The 17,367-nt window shown below is 39.8% G+C and overlaps 1 protein-coding gene across 1 annotated transcript in view; it reads right to left on the reverse strand.

The window, feature by feature from the left end:
- NFXL1 (nuclear transcription factor, X-box binding like 1) overlaps positions 1–16,824 on the reverse strand; it is a 72,764-nt gene extending 55,940 nt beyond the window's left edge. The window contains exons 1-4 of the mRNA XM_047091745.1: positions 16,781–16,824; positions 16,197–16,442; positions 12,753–12,926; positions 1,028–1,137 (exon numbers count right to left, since the gene is read on the reverse strand). Of these exons, the coding sequence (XP_046947701.1) occupies positions 1,028–1,137; positions 12,753–12,926; positions 16,197–16,440 (528 nt within the window). The 5' untranslated portion in view covers positions 16,441–16,442; positions 16,781–16,824. The remainder of the gene's footprint in view (positions 1–1,027; positions 1,138–12,752; positions 12,927–16,196; positions 16,443–16,780) is intronic.
- Positions 16,825–17,367: the final 543 nt, after the last annotated feature.

Genomic DNA, 17,367 nt, shown 5'->3' on the forward strand with positions numbered 1-17,367 from the left:
TCAATTACCCAGGCCCCAACCCCTAGCAGAGAGGATGTTGGGACATTCATCCACCAATTAATTCCATGTGGAAGAATGTTGCCCCAAGGGGCACTAATTCCCCTGTGCTTGTGTACAATGCCTGTGTACTACCTGAGTCAGTTCCCAAGAAGAAAGGACTAAGGTTAAAAAAAAATAAATCTACATACACAGCAAGTGTTTAAGGTGGGACTATAACCATATGCGGAAAAACTATTCACCCACCGCACTTGAGATCAGAGTAAGTCACCAGATGCGACACCAAAGGCACATGCCATCTATATCTATCCTATCCAATGCATGTTAAATTTCTGATTCACTCTACACAACCAACTCAATTGATCTGGCCTGATTTTCTGTGTCTAGGCAATGCTGCTGTAACAGCAGATTAATCTGAATCTAAACACGGAGTCTACCATATTCAGTCATTACTTCCCCTTAACTGCTTCTTTAATGCCCTTTTAATTTATGCCCTTATTTATTTATGGATAACTTCACCATTAGACCATAGCAGCACCTCTAAGTCCATGAGTTTTATCTGAATCCATCTCTCCCCAGTGACCCTAGCCATTTTCTACAGTGTCTTCAACACAAGAGAAGCTCACTCCAGGCTCTACTTCCTTGAAGGCAGGGACCATATCTACCTTTTTTTTTTTTTAACCCTGCTGAAAGTAGTGAAACACAGTGCATTTTAACACTTTAGTATTTGTGGGAATCTCTAAAGTACAGATGCTATGCTTTATCAAACTGAGGTGTACATTAAAACTGAAGATACTTGCTTCACTTATTAAGAGTGCTAAAAATACTGGATGCTCCTTTAGAGGTAATTTTTTCAAATTCAGATTCACAAAATGAAAATCAATTCATAAACAAAAATCACAAATGAAGCATTTTTTAACAAAAATAAGCAAAAGAATAATAATAAATAAAATAAAATAATAAATAACTATAAATGCAAAGTAAGATATTTTGGGAAGATACATTAATATAGGTAAAGAGAAAAACTTACTGCTTGGTTTCTCTTCACTGAAGCAATACAAATTAAGCAAGTCATGGCCCCTGCTTGGAAAGCTTCATGTACGTACTGTTTGGTTCTCTCTAATTCACGCATATCTCCATCTTGAAATTTAAAAATTGAAAATTTCATGTTAAGCAACATCTGAAAATAACACAAACTCACTAATAGCATCACATTGAGGACTGAAGCCATATCAATTGCTTGAAATACAGGTGAAAAATGAGAAGTTAAAAAAAAAAAAAGCAACCAATGAGCTGCCAAAAGGTCACAAAGTACATGCATTAAATCTTATGTACTTGATTTAAAAACAGTACATCCGCCCTCTCAGAACATACTTGCTTTTACTGCTATTACCGTCCTTAGCAAATTTGGTGGGGGCAGAGCCATAGGCAAGAGCTCCAAGATGTCCAGTAACTAAGGAAAAGCACACCTAAAAGCAAAGTGAAAGAAGCTGGAAAGTCAAAGCTCAGCAGAGCCATTTAGCCTAAATATAAGTGTGCGTGCTGAGACACAGTATACTCTTAATAAAATGTGTTAAATGAAGTGATCCCAAGGTCGTTGCACTATGATAACCTTGTTTCATTAAATTATGTTCACAACTTTACTTAAAAGGGGAACATGAACTTCTTAGAAAATACTACCAAACTGTATTTTCTGTAAGCAATTATTGAGCATTTATTTGATAGGCACTATACTATTTGTATTTTAGTGGGATTAAATAAGCTATTTTTATCTTCATTTTACAGATGAGAAAACTGATGTGAGAACAATTAAGTAACTTCAGTCTGACTAAACGTGAGCCTTACTTGACCACTATGCTATGCTGCCTCTAAATGTTACTACAAGAGATCCAAGAAGTAACAGGCTGAAAAACTACCTCAAAGCATACGATCTCTAATAATCTGAGTCACTTTAGTGTAAGAGAAATAAAACTACATGCCCTTGGTACAATAAAGATTCCTCAATAGAGGTTAACTGAATCTCGAAGAAAAGTAGACAAATGGCATAAACTATCACGGCAATACAACGGTTCAAACCAAAACTTAAGTCACCAAAGAGAAAAGTCAAATAAAAAGGACACGTGGCTAATTCTTTAGTTTCTGAAATCACCCAAGTAAACACAGCACTTTACAAAAACTTGCTCTACCTTGCTAACTTGCTCTATAAACAAATATAATTTAGAATATTAAACAAAATATACATAAATTCACTCCCATAACTATAAATTATAAAATTATTAAAGACAATTGCTTTATTTTTTTTTAATTTTTTTTTTCAACGTTTATTTATTTTTGGGACAGAGAGAGACAGAGCATGAACGGGGGAGGGGCAGAGAGAGAGGGAGACACAGAATCAGAAACAGGCTCCAGGCTCTGAGCCATCAGCCCAGAGCCTGACGCGGGGCTCGAGCTCACGGACCGCGAGATCGTGACCTGGCTGAAGTCGGACGCTTAACCGACTGCGCCACCCAGGCGCCCCACGATTGCTTTATTTTAAATAAACATTGAAGTTTAAAGAGTATCCTTAAAGGCAGACTCAATGATCATATTCTGTGAGCTTCCTTTGCTTTTCAACATAGATGGCTTTAACAAATGGACAGCTGACCCCTGAACAACCATGCAGTCAAAAATCTGGGTATATAGCTTGTGACTCCCTAGAACTTAACTACTAGTAGCCAACTGCCGACCAGAAGCCTTACTGATAACATAATCAATTAACACATATTTCATATGTTGTGTATGTATTACATGCTATATTCTCAAGTTAGAAAATAGGAAATGTTATTAACAAAATCATAAGGAAGAGAAAATGCATTTACAATACTGTACATAAATTTATTTAAAAAAAAAACACAAATAAGTGGACCCACAGTTCAAGCCCATGTTGTTCAAGGGTCAACTGTAAAACATTTTATAATTTTTTTAATGTTTATTTATTTTTGAGAGAGCGAGCGAGCATGCGTGCACAAGTGGAGAGGGGCAGAGAGAGAGGGAGACACAGAATCCAAAGCAGACTTCAGGCTCTGAGCTGTCAGCGCAGAGCCCGATGCGGGGCTTGAACCCACAAACCACGAGATCATGACCCGAGCTGAAGTCAGACGCTCAACCGACTGAGCCACCCAGGCGCCCCAACTGTAAAACATTTTAAATTTCACCTAATTTAACAGCTCACATGTAAAACAGAATTTGAGAACATGATGGAACAGGTTTTAACAAAATAAAGTCCAACCTTATATTTATAAAATTTATTTAAGATTTCTTTGAAAAGTGTATTGAAGTTTGGCTGTGGGATTAGGTATACTGTCCAAGATGTCATAGTGGATAGCCTGGCATTTGAAGTCATGCATTTTAAAAAGATCACTCTGGCAACAGAAGAAAGAGGAGTCTAAGGAGGCCAAGACCAGAAGCCTCAAGTACCAGTTAAGAGGCAGTTGCAGCAGATAAAGCAAAAAATGACTTTCAACAACTTACCTGTTCCTGTCTGTTTTCTCATCTTTAAAACAGTAATGATAGCAATAGTAGTATCTATCTCATAGAGTTATACAGATTTAATCCACATATTAAACAGCTGTAGAGGACTGAATTAGGCAATTATGGCATGTGGGGAGAAAAAGGGTGGAGTTGAGAAATATAGGAAGTAAAACTCAGCAGAGCTTGGTGACAATTAGATTGTGCTGCTTTTAAACGCCAACATTCATGCCAACATTCAAAGGAAAGGGTGCTGTGTTTGATGAGATGTCTGACATGGGCAGAGGGGAGGAATGGTACTGGATGAGACACACTCATGTTATGTCTATGCCATCACTGTGCCCAGATTTCTGGCTTGGGTGAAAAAATTCTGGTGCTGAAGTAAACAAAACAAGAGAAGAAATAAGTTATCTTTCAACAGATGTTCAGTATGTCCATGGGTCAACAAGATAGAGACATCCATCGGGAAGGTGACCATGCAACTCTGAAATTTGAGAGAAACATCATGAAAATACAAAGGCGGGACTCAGACAAAAAGAATGAACTTCTTTGGCAAAGTTCTGCCATTTAATTCACTAAAGTGAGATGGGAAACACCTCATTACTCTAACATTTATTGTTCTTTTTTTTTAAATTTTTTTTTTTCAACGTTTATTTATTTTTGGGACAGAGAGAGACACAGCATGAACGGGGGAGGGGCAGAGAGAGAGGGAGACACAGAATCAGAAACAGGCTCCAGGCTCCGAGCCCTCAGCCCGGAGCCTGACGCGGGGCTCGAACTCACGGACCGCGAGATCGTGACCTGGCTGAAGTCGGACACTTAACCGACTGCGCCACCCAGGCGCCCCACATTTATTGTTCTTAAATCAAGTAGTAAGATTTCCCTCCTTTGATATAGGTAGAGAACACAAAGGAACAAGAATCAAAATATTTATGGATTTGACAAAAAACAATGTAAGAAAAATTGCCTTAACACTTTAAGACGAAAGCCAGACCAAAAATTAGTAACTTATACATAAAAAATGTTTTTTCAACACTACAAAGTACTCAATTTTCTATTTAAAATAAAACTTCTCTCTATCTAGACTATTTTAAGTAAGGTCTTCTTAAGGCAGTAAACTTCTTAAGGTTGCTTCCTATAATGTCCTCCAGAAGAAAGAAACTTACTAAACTCAAATTACCTCTTCATCAACTAACCTGGCTGAGCCAGTTGATAAAGGTCACACTTTATCAACCTACAGTGGCTGAGCCAGACTTTAAAGAAGCTTCCTGATCTCAATTCTTTAGCAGATAGGGTAAAATCTACCTGACAATATGTGCCCTCATGATGCCATCAGAACACTCAGGCGACTAACTAATGTTGACAACACATGCAAGCATCTTTCCAATAATGTCTTTAAGTATAAAATGTTAAAACACTTAAACTTAAAATAATCTGTTTTTATGCTTAGTACCAAATCCTTCACAGCAGCACACACAGCACACACAGGCCCTCTTCTCTCATAAACAAATGTGGTATTAAGAGTAACCCAGGAGGTGCCTGGGCAGCTCAGTTGGTTAAACTTCTGACTCTTTTTTTCTTTTTTTAAAAATGTGTTTATTTATTTTTGAGAGACAGAGAGAGAGAGAGAGAGAGAGCGAGCACGTGAGCAGGGGAGGGGCAGAGAGAGAGGGAAACAGAGGATCGAAACGGGCTCTGTGCTGACAGCAGAGAGCCCGATGCAGGACTTGAACTTAAGCTTCCGAATCTTGATTTTGGCTCAGGTCATCTCACAATTCATGGGACTGAGCCCTGAGACGGGCTCGGCACTGACAGCACAGAGTCTGCTGGGGATTCTCAATCTCTCAATCTCTCTCTCTCTCTCTCTCTCTCTCTCTCTCTGTCCCTCCTCCATTTGTGGTCCCTCTCAAACTAAACAAACATTTTTTTTTTAAAGAGGGTAAACCAGATACATACAACATTTAATGTGACTGTACACATCAAATATGAGAAGACTTAGCTCTCAAAAAAGTATAAAATCAATTTTTTAAGATATAAAGGAATAAAGTGAAGAAATGAAATTGACTTCAAAACACATTTAACACAATGAAAAACAGAAAAATGAAGAATAGATTTAAGGGAATAAAGTACTCCAGCCCAACCAAATCATAACTGGGGACAACTTGATCCCATGCATTTCAGAGAACTTTGACATCCCCCTCCAGAATCTAATGAACTGCCAATTACACATACAGGAGAACTTCTAAGCCTATAAGGGACACTGCCATTCTATTTGCTCTATGGAAAAATTAGTGTTCTAGAACATGTAACTCAAATAATAAAATGCACAAAACGATACAAAATGCTCATTCTTAAAATGCAACAACTGGGGTGCCTGGGTGGCTCAGTCGGTTGAGCGGCCAACTTCGGCTCAGGTCATGATTGCTCCATCTGTGGGTTCGAGCCCTGCGTCGGGCTCTGTGCTGACAGCTCAGAGCCTGGAGCCTGTTTCAGATTCTGTGTCTCCCTCTCTCTGACCCTCCCCTGTTCATGCTCTGTCTCTCCCTGTCTCAAAAATAAAGAAAACGTTAAAAAAAAAAAAAAAATTAAAATGCAACAACTATTCCATATAGACTAGTTTTTTGAAAGTCAGAAATATAGAGTGCTTGGATGGCTCAGTGTTGAGCCTCTGACTTCAGCTCAGGTCATGATCTCACAGCACCTGAATTCGAGCCCCGCATAGGGCTCTGTGCTGACAGCTCATAGCCTAGAGCCTGCTTTGGATTCTGCGTCTCCCCCTCTGCCTGCCCCTCCTGAACTCCTACTCTGTGTGTCTCTCTCTAAAATAAAAATTAAAAACATTTTTTTAACATATAAACATCAGAAATATATATTCATTGATGTCAAAAAAGTCAATTTAGGGTGAACTAAGACAGCGACAGAGTACCCTAGGCTCATCTCTTCCCTCAAACGTGACTAGATACTATCAAATCTTCTAAATACCCCAGAAATCAACCTGAAGACTGACAAAACAAATTCCATAATTAAAGGGAAAGAAGAAGCCACACTGAAGAATAGGCAGTGCGGAGACATGGTTTAGGGGAAAAACGGATCACAAGTACTGAGGAGGGGAGGGAGCCCTGGTCCCAGAGAAAGTCAAGGGAGAGGAGCACATAGCAGAATGCACTAGAACTGTCCCCAAAACCACTGGCTGGGAAAACGAGAAGGGTTGATCTTCATGAGTTCTTGTAACCAGTAGGGATTAAACACTAGAGTTTTAAAGGTCATAGGGCTTGGCTGGCACAGAGCCCTGACAGCACTGCATGCACTGTTCTCGGAGAGACGGCAGGCAAACGGCTTGGGGTCAGGCAGCATGGAAACAGTGATCTGAAAAACACCTGGGGCACACAAGGAGGAGATTATTCACTCCTCCTGGAGTGTATTCCTAAGAGGCAGTGTTCAGAGATGTCTCCCTAGGGACAAGGGAGCCAGCTCGTGCCATTTCCCTCCCCCACCCCCCAGTATAAACACAGAGCCACCTGTGGTAAAGCAGCACAGCACCAACACTGACTGCCTAACCTGCTTATATACAAAGTCCCACACCCTTGTGCTCTGGCGGGACTGCCGCTCTCAGGCAAGCTTGCTTCAGTCCTAGCACAGCAGGCTCCTTCCCCAGAAGACCAGAAGAAACCCCGCTCATACCACATCTCCTAACCAGAGTTCTCAGAGCTTCAGTCTAGTGGAAGTAGTATCAGATCTCACTTACAAGCAGACCAGAGCACACCTAGTTAAAACTTGCCACATTCTGGCTAAGGTCCAAACACTGTCCACTGCAGGCAAGGACAGCCTCTGTAGATGACTGGCCTGAAGAATAGAGCAACCAAAACACAATAGCAGGGTGCAGGCAGCACACACCAGAGACACTCCCTGAGGTACCAGGCCCTGGACACTTACATGACCTCTTCTTCATAAAGCCATTACTCTCAGAAGCAGGAAACACACAGCCTTTTCTAACACAAAGAAGAAGGCAGAGACTTAGAATGTCAAGATGTTGGAATTCATCCCAAATGAAAGAACAAGATAAAGTCACAGCCAGAGATCTAAGCGAAACAGGTATGTGTAACATGCCTGATGGAGAATTTAAAGCAACAATCGTAAGGATAATCACTGGGCTTGAGAAAAGAATGGGAGACATCAGGGAGACCCTTACTGCAGGGATGAAAGAGTTAAAAAAAGAATCAGTCAGAAATTAAAAATATAATAACTGAGATTGGTAACAGGCTTAATACGATGAACACAAGGCTGGAAGAAGCAGAGCAATGAATAAATGACATAGAAGACAATATAATGGAAATAATGAAGCTGAACAAAGAGAAAAAGAAGAATTACGATCACGAGATAAGACTGAGGGAACTCAGTGACTCCATCAGAGGTAATAACATTCATATTAAAGGAGTCCCAGAAGAAGAAGAGAGAGAACAGGGTGCAGAAAATTTATTTGAGGAAATCATAGCTGAAACCTTTCCTAATCTGGAGAAAAAAACACCCATCCAGATCCCAGAGGCAGAAAGAACTCCCATCAAAATCATCAAAAGCAGGCCAAATTTGCAAAATACAGTGATAAAGAAAAAAATCTTAAAAGCAGGAAAAGAAGTCCTTAACTTACAAGGGAAGACCTATACGGCTAGCTGCAGATTTCTCAACTGAAAGTTGGCAAGCCAGAAGGGAGTCACATGATATACTCAAAGTGCTGAATGGCAAAAATCTGCAGCCATGAATACTCTATCCAGCAAGGCTATCAGAATAGAAGGAAAAGATAAAGAGTTTCCCAGACAAACAAAAACTAAAGGAGTTCTTGACCATAAAACCAGCCCTGCAAGAAATATTAAAGAGGACTCTTTGAGTGAAAAGGAAAGACCAAAAGTGACAAAGACAAGAAAGAATCAGAGAAAATCTCCAGAAACAATGACAAAACAAATAATAAAATGGGACTAAATACATGTCAATAATTACTCTGAATATAAATGGACTAAATGTGCCAATCAAAAGATACAGGGTATCAAAATGGATTAAAAAAACAAGAGCCATCTATATGCTGCCTACAAGAGACTCATTTTAGACCTAAAGACACCTGCAGATTGAAAGCGAGGGGTGGAGAAACATCTATCATGCAAATAGAAATCAAAAGAAAGTCACAGTAGCAATACTTACATTGGAAAAACTACACTTTAAACCAAAGACTATAACAAGACATGAAAATGGCACTGTTTCATAATAAAAAGGACAATTCAACAAGATCTACCAATTGTAAATATTTATGCACCCAACATGTGGAAGCACCCAAATATATAAAATGGTAGCAAATATAAAGGAACCCATTGATAATAATACAGTAATATTAGGGGACTTTAACATCCCACATACATCAATGAACAGATCATCTAACAGAAAATCAACAAGAAAACAATGGCTTTGAATGACACACGGACCAAATGGACTTAACAGATATATTCAGAACATTCTACCCTAAAGCAGCAGAATACACATTCTTTTCAAGTGCACTTCGGACATTCTCCAGAACAGATCATATACTAGGTCACAAATCAAGCCTCAACAAGCACAAAAAGGCTGAGATCATGCCATGCATATTTTCTGACCACAACGATAAGAAACTTGAAATCAACCACAAGAAAAAAATCTGGAAAGACCACAGATATATGGAGGTTAAAGAACATCCTACTAAAGAATGAATGAGTCAACCAGGAAATTAAAGAAGAAATAAAAATAAAGAATATATGTGGAAACAAAGGAAAATGAAAACACATTGGTCCAAAACCTTTGGGATGCAGCAAAAGTAGTGCTAAGAGGGAAGTATATAGCAATACAAGCCCACCATAAGGAAAATCTCAAATAAACAACCTAACTTTACATCTAAAGGAGCTAGAAAAAGAACAAACAAAGCCAAAAGCCAGCAAAAGACAGGAAATAAGAGAGGTTGGAGCAGAAATAAGTGATAAAAACTAAAAAAGTAATATAACAGATCAATGAAAGAAGGAGCTGGTTCCTTGAAAAAAAAATAATAAAATTGATAAACCTCAAGCCAGACATATCAAAAAGAGAAAGGACCCAAATAAATAAAATCACAAATGAGGAGGAGAGATCTCAGCCAAAACCACAGAAATGCAAAAATTACAGCAGAATATTATGAAAAACCATATGCCAACAAATTGGACAATCTGGAAGAAATGGATAAATTCCTAGAAACATATAAACTACCAAAACTGAAACAGGAATAGAAAACTTGAACAGACAGATAACCAGCAAAGAAATTCAATGGTAATAAAAAATCTCCCAACAAACAAAAGTCCAGGGCCAGATGGCTTCACAGGCAAATTTTACCAGTATCTAATGAAGAGTTAATACCTATTCTTCTCAAACTATTTCAAAAATAGAAAAGGAAGGAAAACTTCCAAATTCATACTCTGAGGTCAGCATTACTCTGATACCAAAACCAGATAAAGACTCCACTAAAAAAAAGAACTACAGGCCAGTTATCCCTGATAAATATGGATGCAAAAATTCTCAATAAAATACTAGCAAACCAAACCCAACATTACATTAGAATCATTCACCATGACCAAGAAGAATGTATTCCCAGGCTGCAAAGGTGGTTCCATATTGCAAATCAATCTATATGATACACCACATTAATAAAAGAAAGGATATGAACCATATGATCCTTTCAATAGATGCAGAAAAAGCATTTGACAAAATACAACACACAACACAAAATACAATAAAAATCCTCAACAAAGTAGGTTTAGAGGGAATATACCTCAGCATAAAGGCCATATATGAAAAACTCACAGCTAAGATCATCCTCCATGGGGAAAAACAGAGCTTTTCCTCTATGGTCAGGAACGAAACAATCTCACCACCACCATGTTATTTAACATAGTAATGAAAGTCCTAGCCACAGCAATCAGACAACAAAAAGGAAGGAAGGAAGTAAAGTAAAACTGGCAAGGAAGAAGTAAAACTTTCACTCTTCACAGATAAAATGATACTATATATAAAAACCTGAAAGACTCCACCAAAAAACTGCTAGAACTGATACATGAATTCATTAAAGTAACAGGATACAAAACCAACATACAGAAATCTGCTGCATTTTTATAACCAATAATGAAGCATCAAAAAAGAAATCAAGAAATCAATCTCATTTACAATTGCACCAAAAACCATAATATAACTAGGAATAAACCTAACCAAAGAGGTGAAAGATCTGTACTCTGACAACTATAAAATGCTGAGGAAAGAAGAAGAAGATGACACAAAGAATGGAAAGACATTCCATGCTCATGGATTGGAAGAACAAAAAATTGTTAAAATGCCTATATTACCCAAAGCAATCTGTGCATTTAAAGCAATCCCTATCAAAATACCACCAGCATTTTTTGCAGACATTTCTGTTTTCACAAACAATCCTAAAATTTGTACGGAACCCCAATAGCTGAAGCAACCTTGAAAAAGCAAAGCAGAGATGGAGGCATCACAATTCTGGACTTCAAGTTATATTACAAAGCTGTAGTGATCAAGACAGTATGGTCCTGGCACAAAAATAGACACATAGATCAACAGAATAGAAAATCCAGAAATGAACCCACAACTGTATGGTCAATTAATCTTCAACAAAGCAGGAAAGAATATCCAATGGGAAAAAGTCTCTTCACCAAATAGTGTTGGGAAAACTGGACAGCAACACCCAAAAGAATGAAACTGGACCACTTTCTCACACTATACACAAAAATGAATTCAAAATGGATTAAAGACCTAAATGTGAGACAGGAAACCATAAAAATCCTAGAGGATAAAGCAGGCAGTAACTTCTTTGACATCAGCCATAGTAACTTCCTACTAGGTATGTCTCCTGAGGCCACGGAAACAAAAGCAAAAAATGAACTATTGGGACTTCATCAAAATAAAAAGCTTCAGCACAGCAAAGGAAACAATCGAAAAAACTAAAAGGCAATGTAGAGAATGGGAGACGATATCTGCAAATGACATATCTGATAAAGGCCTAGTATCTAAAATAAAAAGATCTTATAAAACTCAATACCCAGAAAAAAAAAATCCAATTAAAAAACAGGCAGAAGACGGGGCGCCTGGGTAGCTCAGTCGGTTGAGTGTCCGACTTCAGCTCAGGTCATGATCTCGCAGTCCGTGAGTTCGAGTCCCACGTTGAACCCTGTACTGACAGCGCAGAGCCTGGAGCCTGCTTCAGATTCTGTGTTTCCTTCTCTCTGCCCCTCCCCCGCTTGCGCGCTCTCTCATTCTCAAAAATAAACATTAAAAATAAATAAATAAAAATAAATAAATAAAAAACAGGCAGAAGACATGAACAGACATTTCTCCAAAGACATTCAGATGGCCAACAGACACATAAAAAGATGTTCGGCATCACTTACCATCAGAGAAACACAAATCAAAACTACAATGAGATATTACCTCACGCCTGTCAGAATGGCTAAAATCAATAACACAAGAAACAACAGGTGTTGGCGAGGATGTGGAGAAAGGGAACCCCTCTTACACTGTTGGTGGGGATACAAACTGGTGCAGCCACTCTTGAAAATAGTATGGAGGTTCCACAAAAGGTTAAAAATAGAACTACCCTATGATCCAACAACTGCACTACTAGGCATTTTCCAAAAAAACACAAAAATACTAACTCGAAGACATACATTCACCCCAGTATTTGCAGCAGCACTATCTACAATAGCCAAATTACTGAAAGAGCCCAAATGTCCATGACTGATGAATGGATAAAGAAGTTGTGGTTTATATATACAATGGGATATTACTGGGCCATAAAAATGAATGAAACCTTGCCATTTGCAATGACATGAATAGAGCTACAGAGTATTATGCTAAGCGAAGTAAGTCAGTCAGAGGAAGACAAATACCGTATGATTTCACTCATATGTGGAATTTTCTAAACAAAACAAATGATCATAGGGGAATAAAAGCGAGAGGCAAACCAAGAAACAGACTCTTAACTACAGAGAACTAGTTGATGGTTACTAGGAGATGGATGGGGGGGACGGGCTCAATAGGTGACGGGAGTGCATGTGCTGTGATGAGTCCCGGGTTTTATATATAAGTGCTGAATCACTAAATTGTACACATAAAACTAGTATTACACTGTATGTTAACTGGAATTTAAATAAAAACTATAAAAAATCAAAATTTAAAAGACCATACAGCACCTGTCTGAGTAGTGTAAGTTGTAAATGTATTAGCAACTATTTTTCCCTGTTTTCCTTCAAAATCTTCATCTCCTTCTTCTTCAGAGGAAGAGCTAAAGTGTTCTTCAACAAGTTTTTTGGCTGCAGCTTGATTGGCCTTCTTGATTTCCTCAAACTTCCTTTGAGACATTAGCTCTGTTTAAAAGAAAAAAAATTAGTTTCATTTCTTCAAAACAATCTCTAAAAGCACAGATTTAAAAGTCACTCTTGGAGCATTCTGTTTTGCTTTATGCACAAAAAAAGTATTTTCAAGTTTCTTGTCATATAACTAAAGAGAATACCACCATTGGGGCATTTGGGTGGCTGAGTCAGTTGAGCAAGCCACTCTTGATCTCGGCCTAGGTCATGATCCCAGAGTCATGGGATCTAGCCCTGCATCAGGCTCCTCGCTGAGCATGGACCCTGCTTAAGATTCTCTCTCGCTCTGCCCCTCTCCCTCCAATTCACACTCATGTACTTTCTCTCTCAAATAAAAAATAAAATATTAAAAAAAAGAGAATACTACAATGAAAACTTTCACTTTTGTTAAATATCCTAAATGCAGCAAATTGTTCTAGAAACAGAGTGACTAACAAATCGATTAAAAAATTATGAAGATATGATAAAAGCATCAAAAAACTGTAATCAATCCCAAAATAAGGACATTAAAAAATTAAAAATGGGATGTTTAAAAACAAGTCATACACAGTGATTTTTAAGAGGTGGGAATCATGCCAACTGGGAACACATCAGAATCAGTTAAAAGGGATGCTTTCTCAAACAATCCTCTTCCACACTACAGCCCAGCCTTACCTAGCCCACCGAAGATTTTGCACAAACAATATTCACTGCATACCTGTTATTTTATCATCTGTTCTTAGAAAGCTCAAGGACATTTTGCCTTTATTAAAATGTGGTCACAAAATATATATATTTAACATTAATCCACCCGAATGTTGCCAATACAGAAAATGTGGTTCTTACAACAGCTTCATTCCAAAAAGAAATGTTAAATAAATTGATCAGTTCTTCCACTATTCTATCACTGACTATACTTCTCATTTTGTTACTTGGTTAAATAATAACACAAAAAGAATTAGATTACTTCATAGTGTATTCCCAACTACTTAAGGGCAAGGACCAGGGGAAATTTCTTTAAGCACTAAGTAACTATTAATAAAGTCTTATGGACAACAACCACAGTTTTAGGAAATAAGTCCCAAACATACTGAATTGATATGAACTTATTAATGTCCATATTGAGAGGATTTTAATTTTACTTATTTAAAATTATGAATCACTAATTTAAAATTAAACTTTATGCTTGAAACTGATGAGCCCCTACCAGGATAAACTTTCTTAATCTGGGTTGTGTATGTGTACTTAATGGTGTTTTATCTTTTGTTCCCTCATTAAATCAAAATTTACATTTTAAAGCCAGTTTAGGTGGGGATTATTTCAGTATTTCAAATAAAACTGAAAGAAATGTATACAGTGCCTTTATAAGAATCTTTGTGTATTAGGAAAAAAGTAATGGCTATGAGCTATATGACCCAAAACTTGATGTGCAATAAGAGAGATGATAAATGTCATTAATTTTGGGAAAAGACCACTTAAGGATCCTTTTTTAATTTATTTTTTTAATAAGTTTATTTATTTATTTTGAGAGAGACAGAGATAGCACACATAGGGAAGGGGCAGAGAGAGGGAGGGAGAGAGAGAATCCCAAGCAGGCTGCCTGTTCGGAGCCCAGTGCGGGGCTCGAACTCATGAAACCACAAGATCATGACCTGAGCTGAAACGAAGAGTCAGTCGCTTAACCGACTGAGCCACCCAGGCACCCCAAGGATACATTTTTTAAGGCTGAATTAGAAGATATAATAAAAACGTCCATAACCTGATCAAGGTATCCACATAAGATCCTCTCAAGGAAAGGTGACAAAACAAACTTCCTATATATATTATTTCTTACAGTCAAATCTCATATATACAGGTGAAGAATGCTTGCTTTTCTACTATCCACAAAGTCCAAGAAACATTACCAAAACTGTTCTTGGTCTCCAACTTACACATTTCACCACCACCACTATCATAAACTCCTAAGGACTACCGGAGGGGAGGGGATAGGGGAATGGGTGAAAGAGATAACAGGGATTAAGGAGGGCACTTGTGATGAGCACCAGGTATTGTATGGAACTGAATCACTATATTGTACACCTGAAACTAACATAACATTGTATGTTAACTATTAACTATACTGGAATTAAAATAAACTCAGTAACTGCAAGCTATGAGAATAACTTTAAAAGTAGCTCAGGAAAGGGGCACCTGGGTGGCTCAAACAACTGACTTCAGCTCAGGTCATGATCTCACGGTTCACAAGTTTGAGCCAGGCGTCAGGGTCTGTGCAGACAGCTCAGAGCCTGGAGCCTGCATGGGATTCTGTGTCTCTCTCTCTGCCCCTCCCCTGCTCACGCGCGGGCGTGCATGCTCTCTCTCTCTCTCTCTTAAAAATAAATGTTTTTTTTTAATTTTTTTAAAAAGTAGCTTAGGAAAAAAAGCACTCAAGCTTAACTTGCTCCTCCCTCAAAAAATATATTCTGAAAAATAAATTCCAAACATAAAAGTGAAATGATTTGGGGGATTATTTCTTTAGCTTCATGCAATCCTCCATTAGCATGGACAATTCAGTTGCCTGTGTGTTCTCAGGCTCCACTCAAACAGCCTTGGATGAAGGATACTGACATTCCAGGTGCGGCCACATCAGACATCCGGAAAAGGACATGAAATTTGTGAATAGCAACCAAAGTTGAGGAAAACACCTCAAGCTCAAGTGCTTACGGGGCATAGACCATTTAAGTTACTAAACTAAGGCAATCTTGCAAAGGTGGAAAATGACAACTGCCCCCAAGGTAGGAGAGACCACGTGAAATGGAGTGCCTAAACGGAATTTCTGCAAGTTGACTGTTACCATGAACAAAGGTAATGAAGCCACACGACCCTATTTTACAAGAAAACTTATTAACCAGATTTTTATGAGATTTTTAAAAAGAAAAACAAAAAAACCTGCTGGCAACCAATTCAGATTTAAAGGACTGTGTTAACCAAACCAAATAGGCTAAATCAGAACCCCGGACCACAGTTTGCAACTTTTGGTCTAGGGATTCAGTAGGCAAAAACGAATAAAGAAAAGAACACCGGACAAAGAGGAGACGCTGATTAACGTCAATTAAAATTAAAGTTATGCTGGGAATCTGCCTAGAATGCCGAAATGAGTAGCTTCCTTGCAGAGTTTGAGATGTAGGGGCAATAATAAACTCGAAGGAGAAGAAAATCAGTGAACGAGAGCAAGGGCAGGGAGGCAGTTCTGGGCAGTAAGTGCCTTAATAGGTATCCAGGTGAAACCGAGGACGGAGTGTTTCTCACCACAGGCTACGGAGGTCTGCAGTGCCTCAGATCCCGCGGGGCTGCGCCCGGCCGAACTACCTGCGGCCGCAGGGGTCGCGGCTCCTCTGGGGCTGGGGCCAGGACCCACAGCGCCCACTGACCCCTTCTCTCGCCCCCCTCCGGCGCCGCGAAGATGGAGTCCATTTCCCGAAGAGGGGGCCGCAGTGGCCCGTCCTCGGGCTCGGCCTCGGCCACCGGCCACCTGGCGCCAGGAAGCTTCCATCCCTGCAGAGGAAGGGGGAAAAAAAATAAGTGGAAGGAGAGTGAGCGCAGCGGGTGCCGAGGCGGGTAAAGGGGCAGTGGGGGAAGCCAGTGCGAGGAGCAGAATGAGGAGGGTCCCCGCGGGGCGAGGACCTGGTGTGAGAAGGTCGCGGCCCTGTCACTAGGAGGGCCAGTCCCCGCTAAGCACAGGTTTAGGAGATGGACCAGGGAGAGAGAGGACTAGACAGAGAAATGGACCTCAGGGCAAGGAGCATCCAGTACCGCAGAGGGAGAGCCCGGGAGAAGGGAAGCGCCTCCTCAGCCTCAGAAGGAGCGTAGTGCGGATAAAAGTACAGACTGACCCCTCGGCTCTCGCGGGAGACCAACTGTAGTAGCGGACCCCAAGGAAAGCTACGTATCCTTACCGACGGCGCCCGCCCCGGGCGACTACAACTCCCAGAAGCCCAGATCGACTGCCCGCAGAACGCGTGGCATCACTGGCCACTTCCTTATCCGGGAGCGTTTCTGGGAGGGAGAGTTGCTCAAAGCGCGTGCGCTGACTTGCACCGAGCCTTCGGAAACTACAATTCCCGGCGTGCTCTGGGGCTTGGGTGGGATCGTCGCCCAGAGAGGGCGGAAGATTGGGAGGTGGGCGGGCCCTAAGTGCTCTCAACTCCAGAGGATACTAAGGCTTCCCCAACGGTACCTTAAACCCAGTTGGGTATCAGGGTTCTGTCAGAGTGGCTGTAATTGACTATTCTCCAGCCTTAGCCTTGACTCCGCGCTTTCAGGTGGCAGGAGAATTCTCACTGACGGAAATAAACAATGAAAACACTTGGGCGTAGAGGAAGAAGGAAGGAAAGCTGGGAGTATTGAGAGAAAGTGGATGGAATACAGACAAGCGCCCTTCTGAATTGCTATAGCGATATAAAGGATAAGTCTCACAGTT

The sequence above is a fragment of the Lynx rufus genome, unplaced genomic scaffold, assembly GCF_022079265.1.
Source record: "Lynx rufus isolate CCGP_SWC_20201006 ecotype Redwood Valley unplaced genomic scaffold, mLynRuf1.p SCAF_3, whole genome shotgun sequence".
Classification (NCBI taxonomy): domain Eukaryota; kingdom Metazoa; phylum Chordata; class Mammalia; order Carnivora; family Felidae; genus Lynx; species Lynx rufus.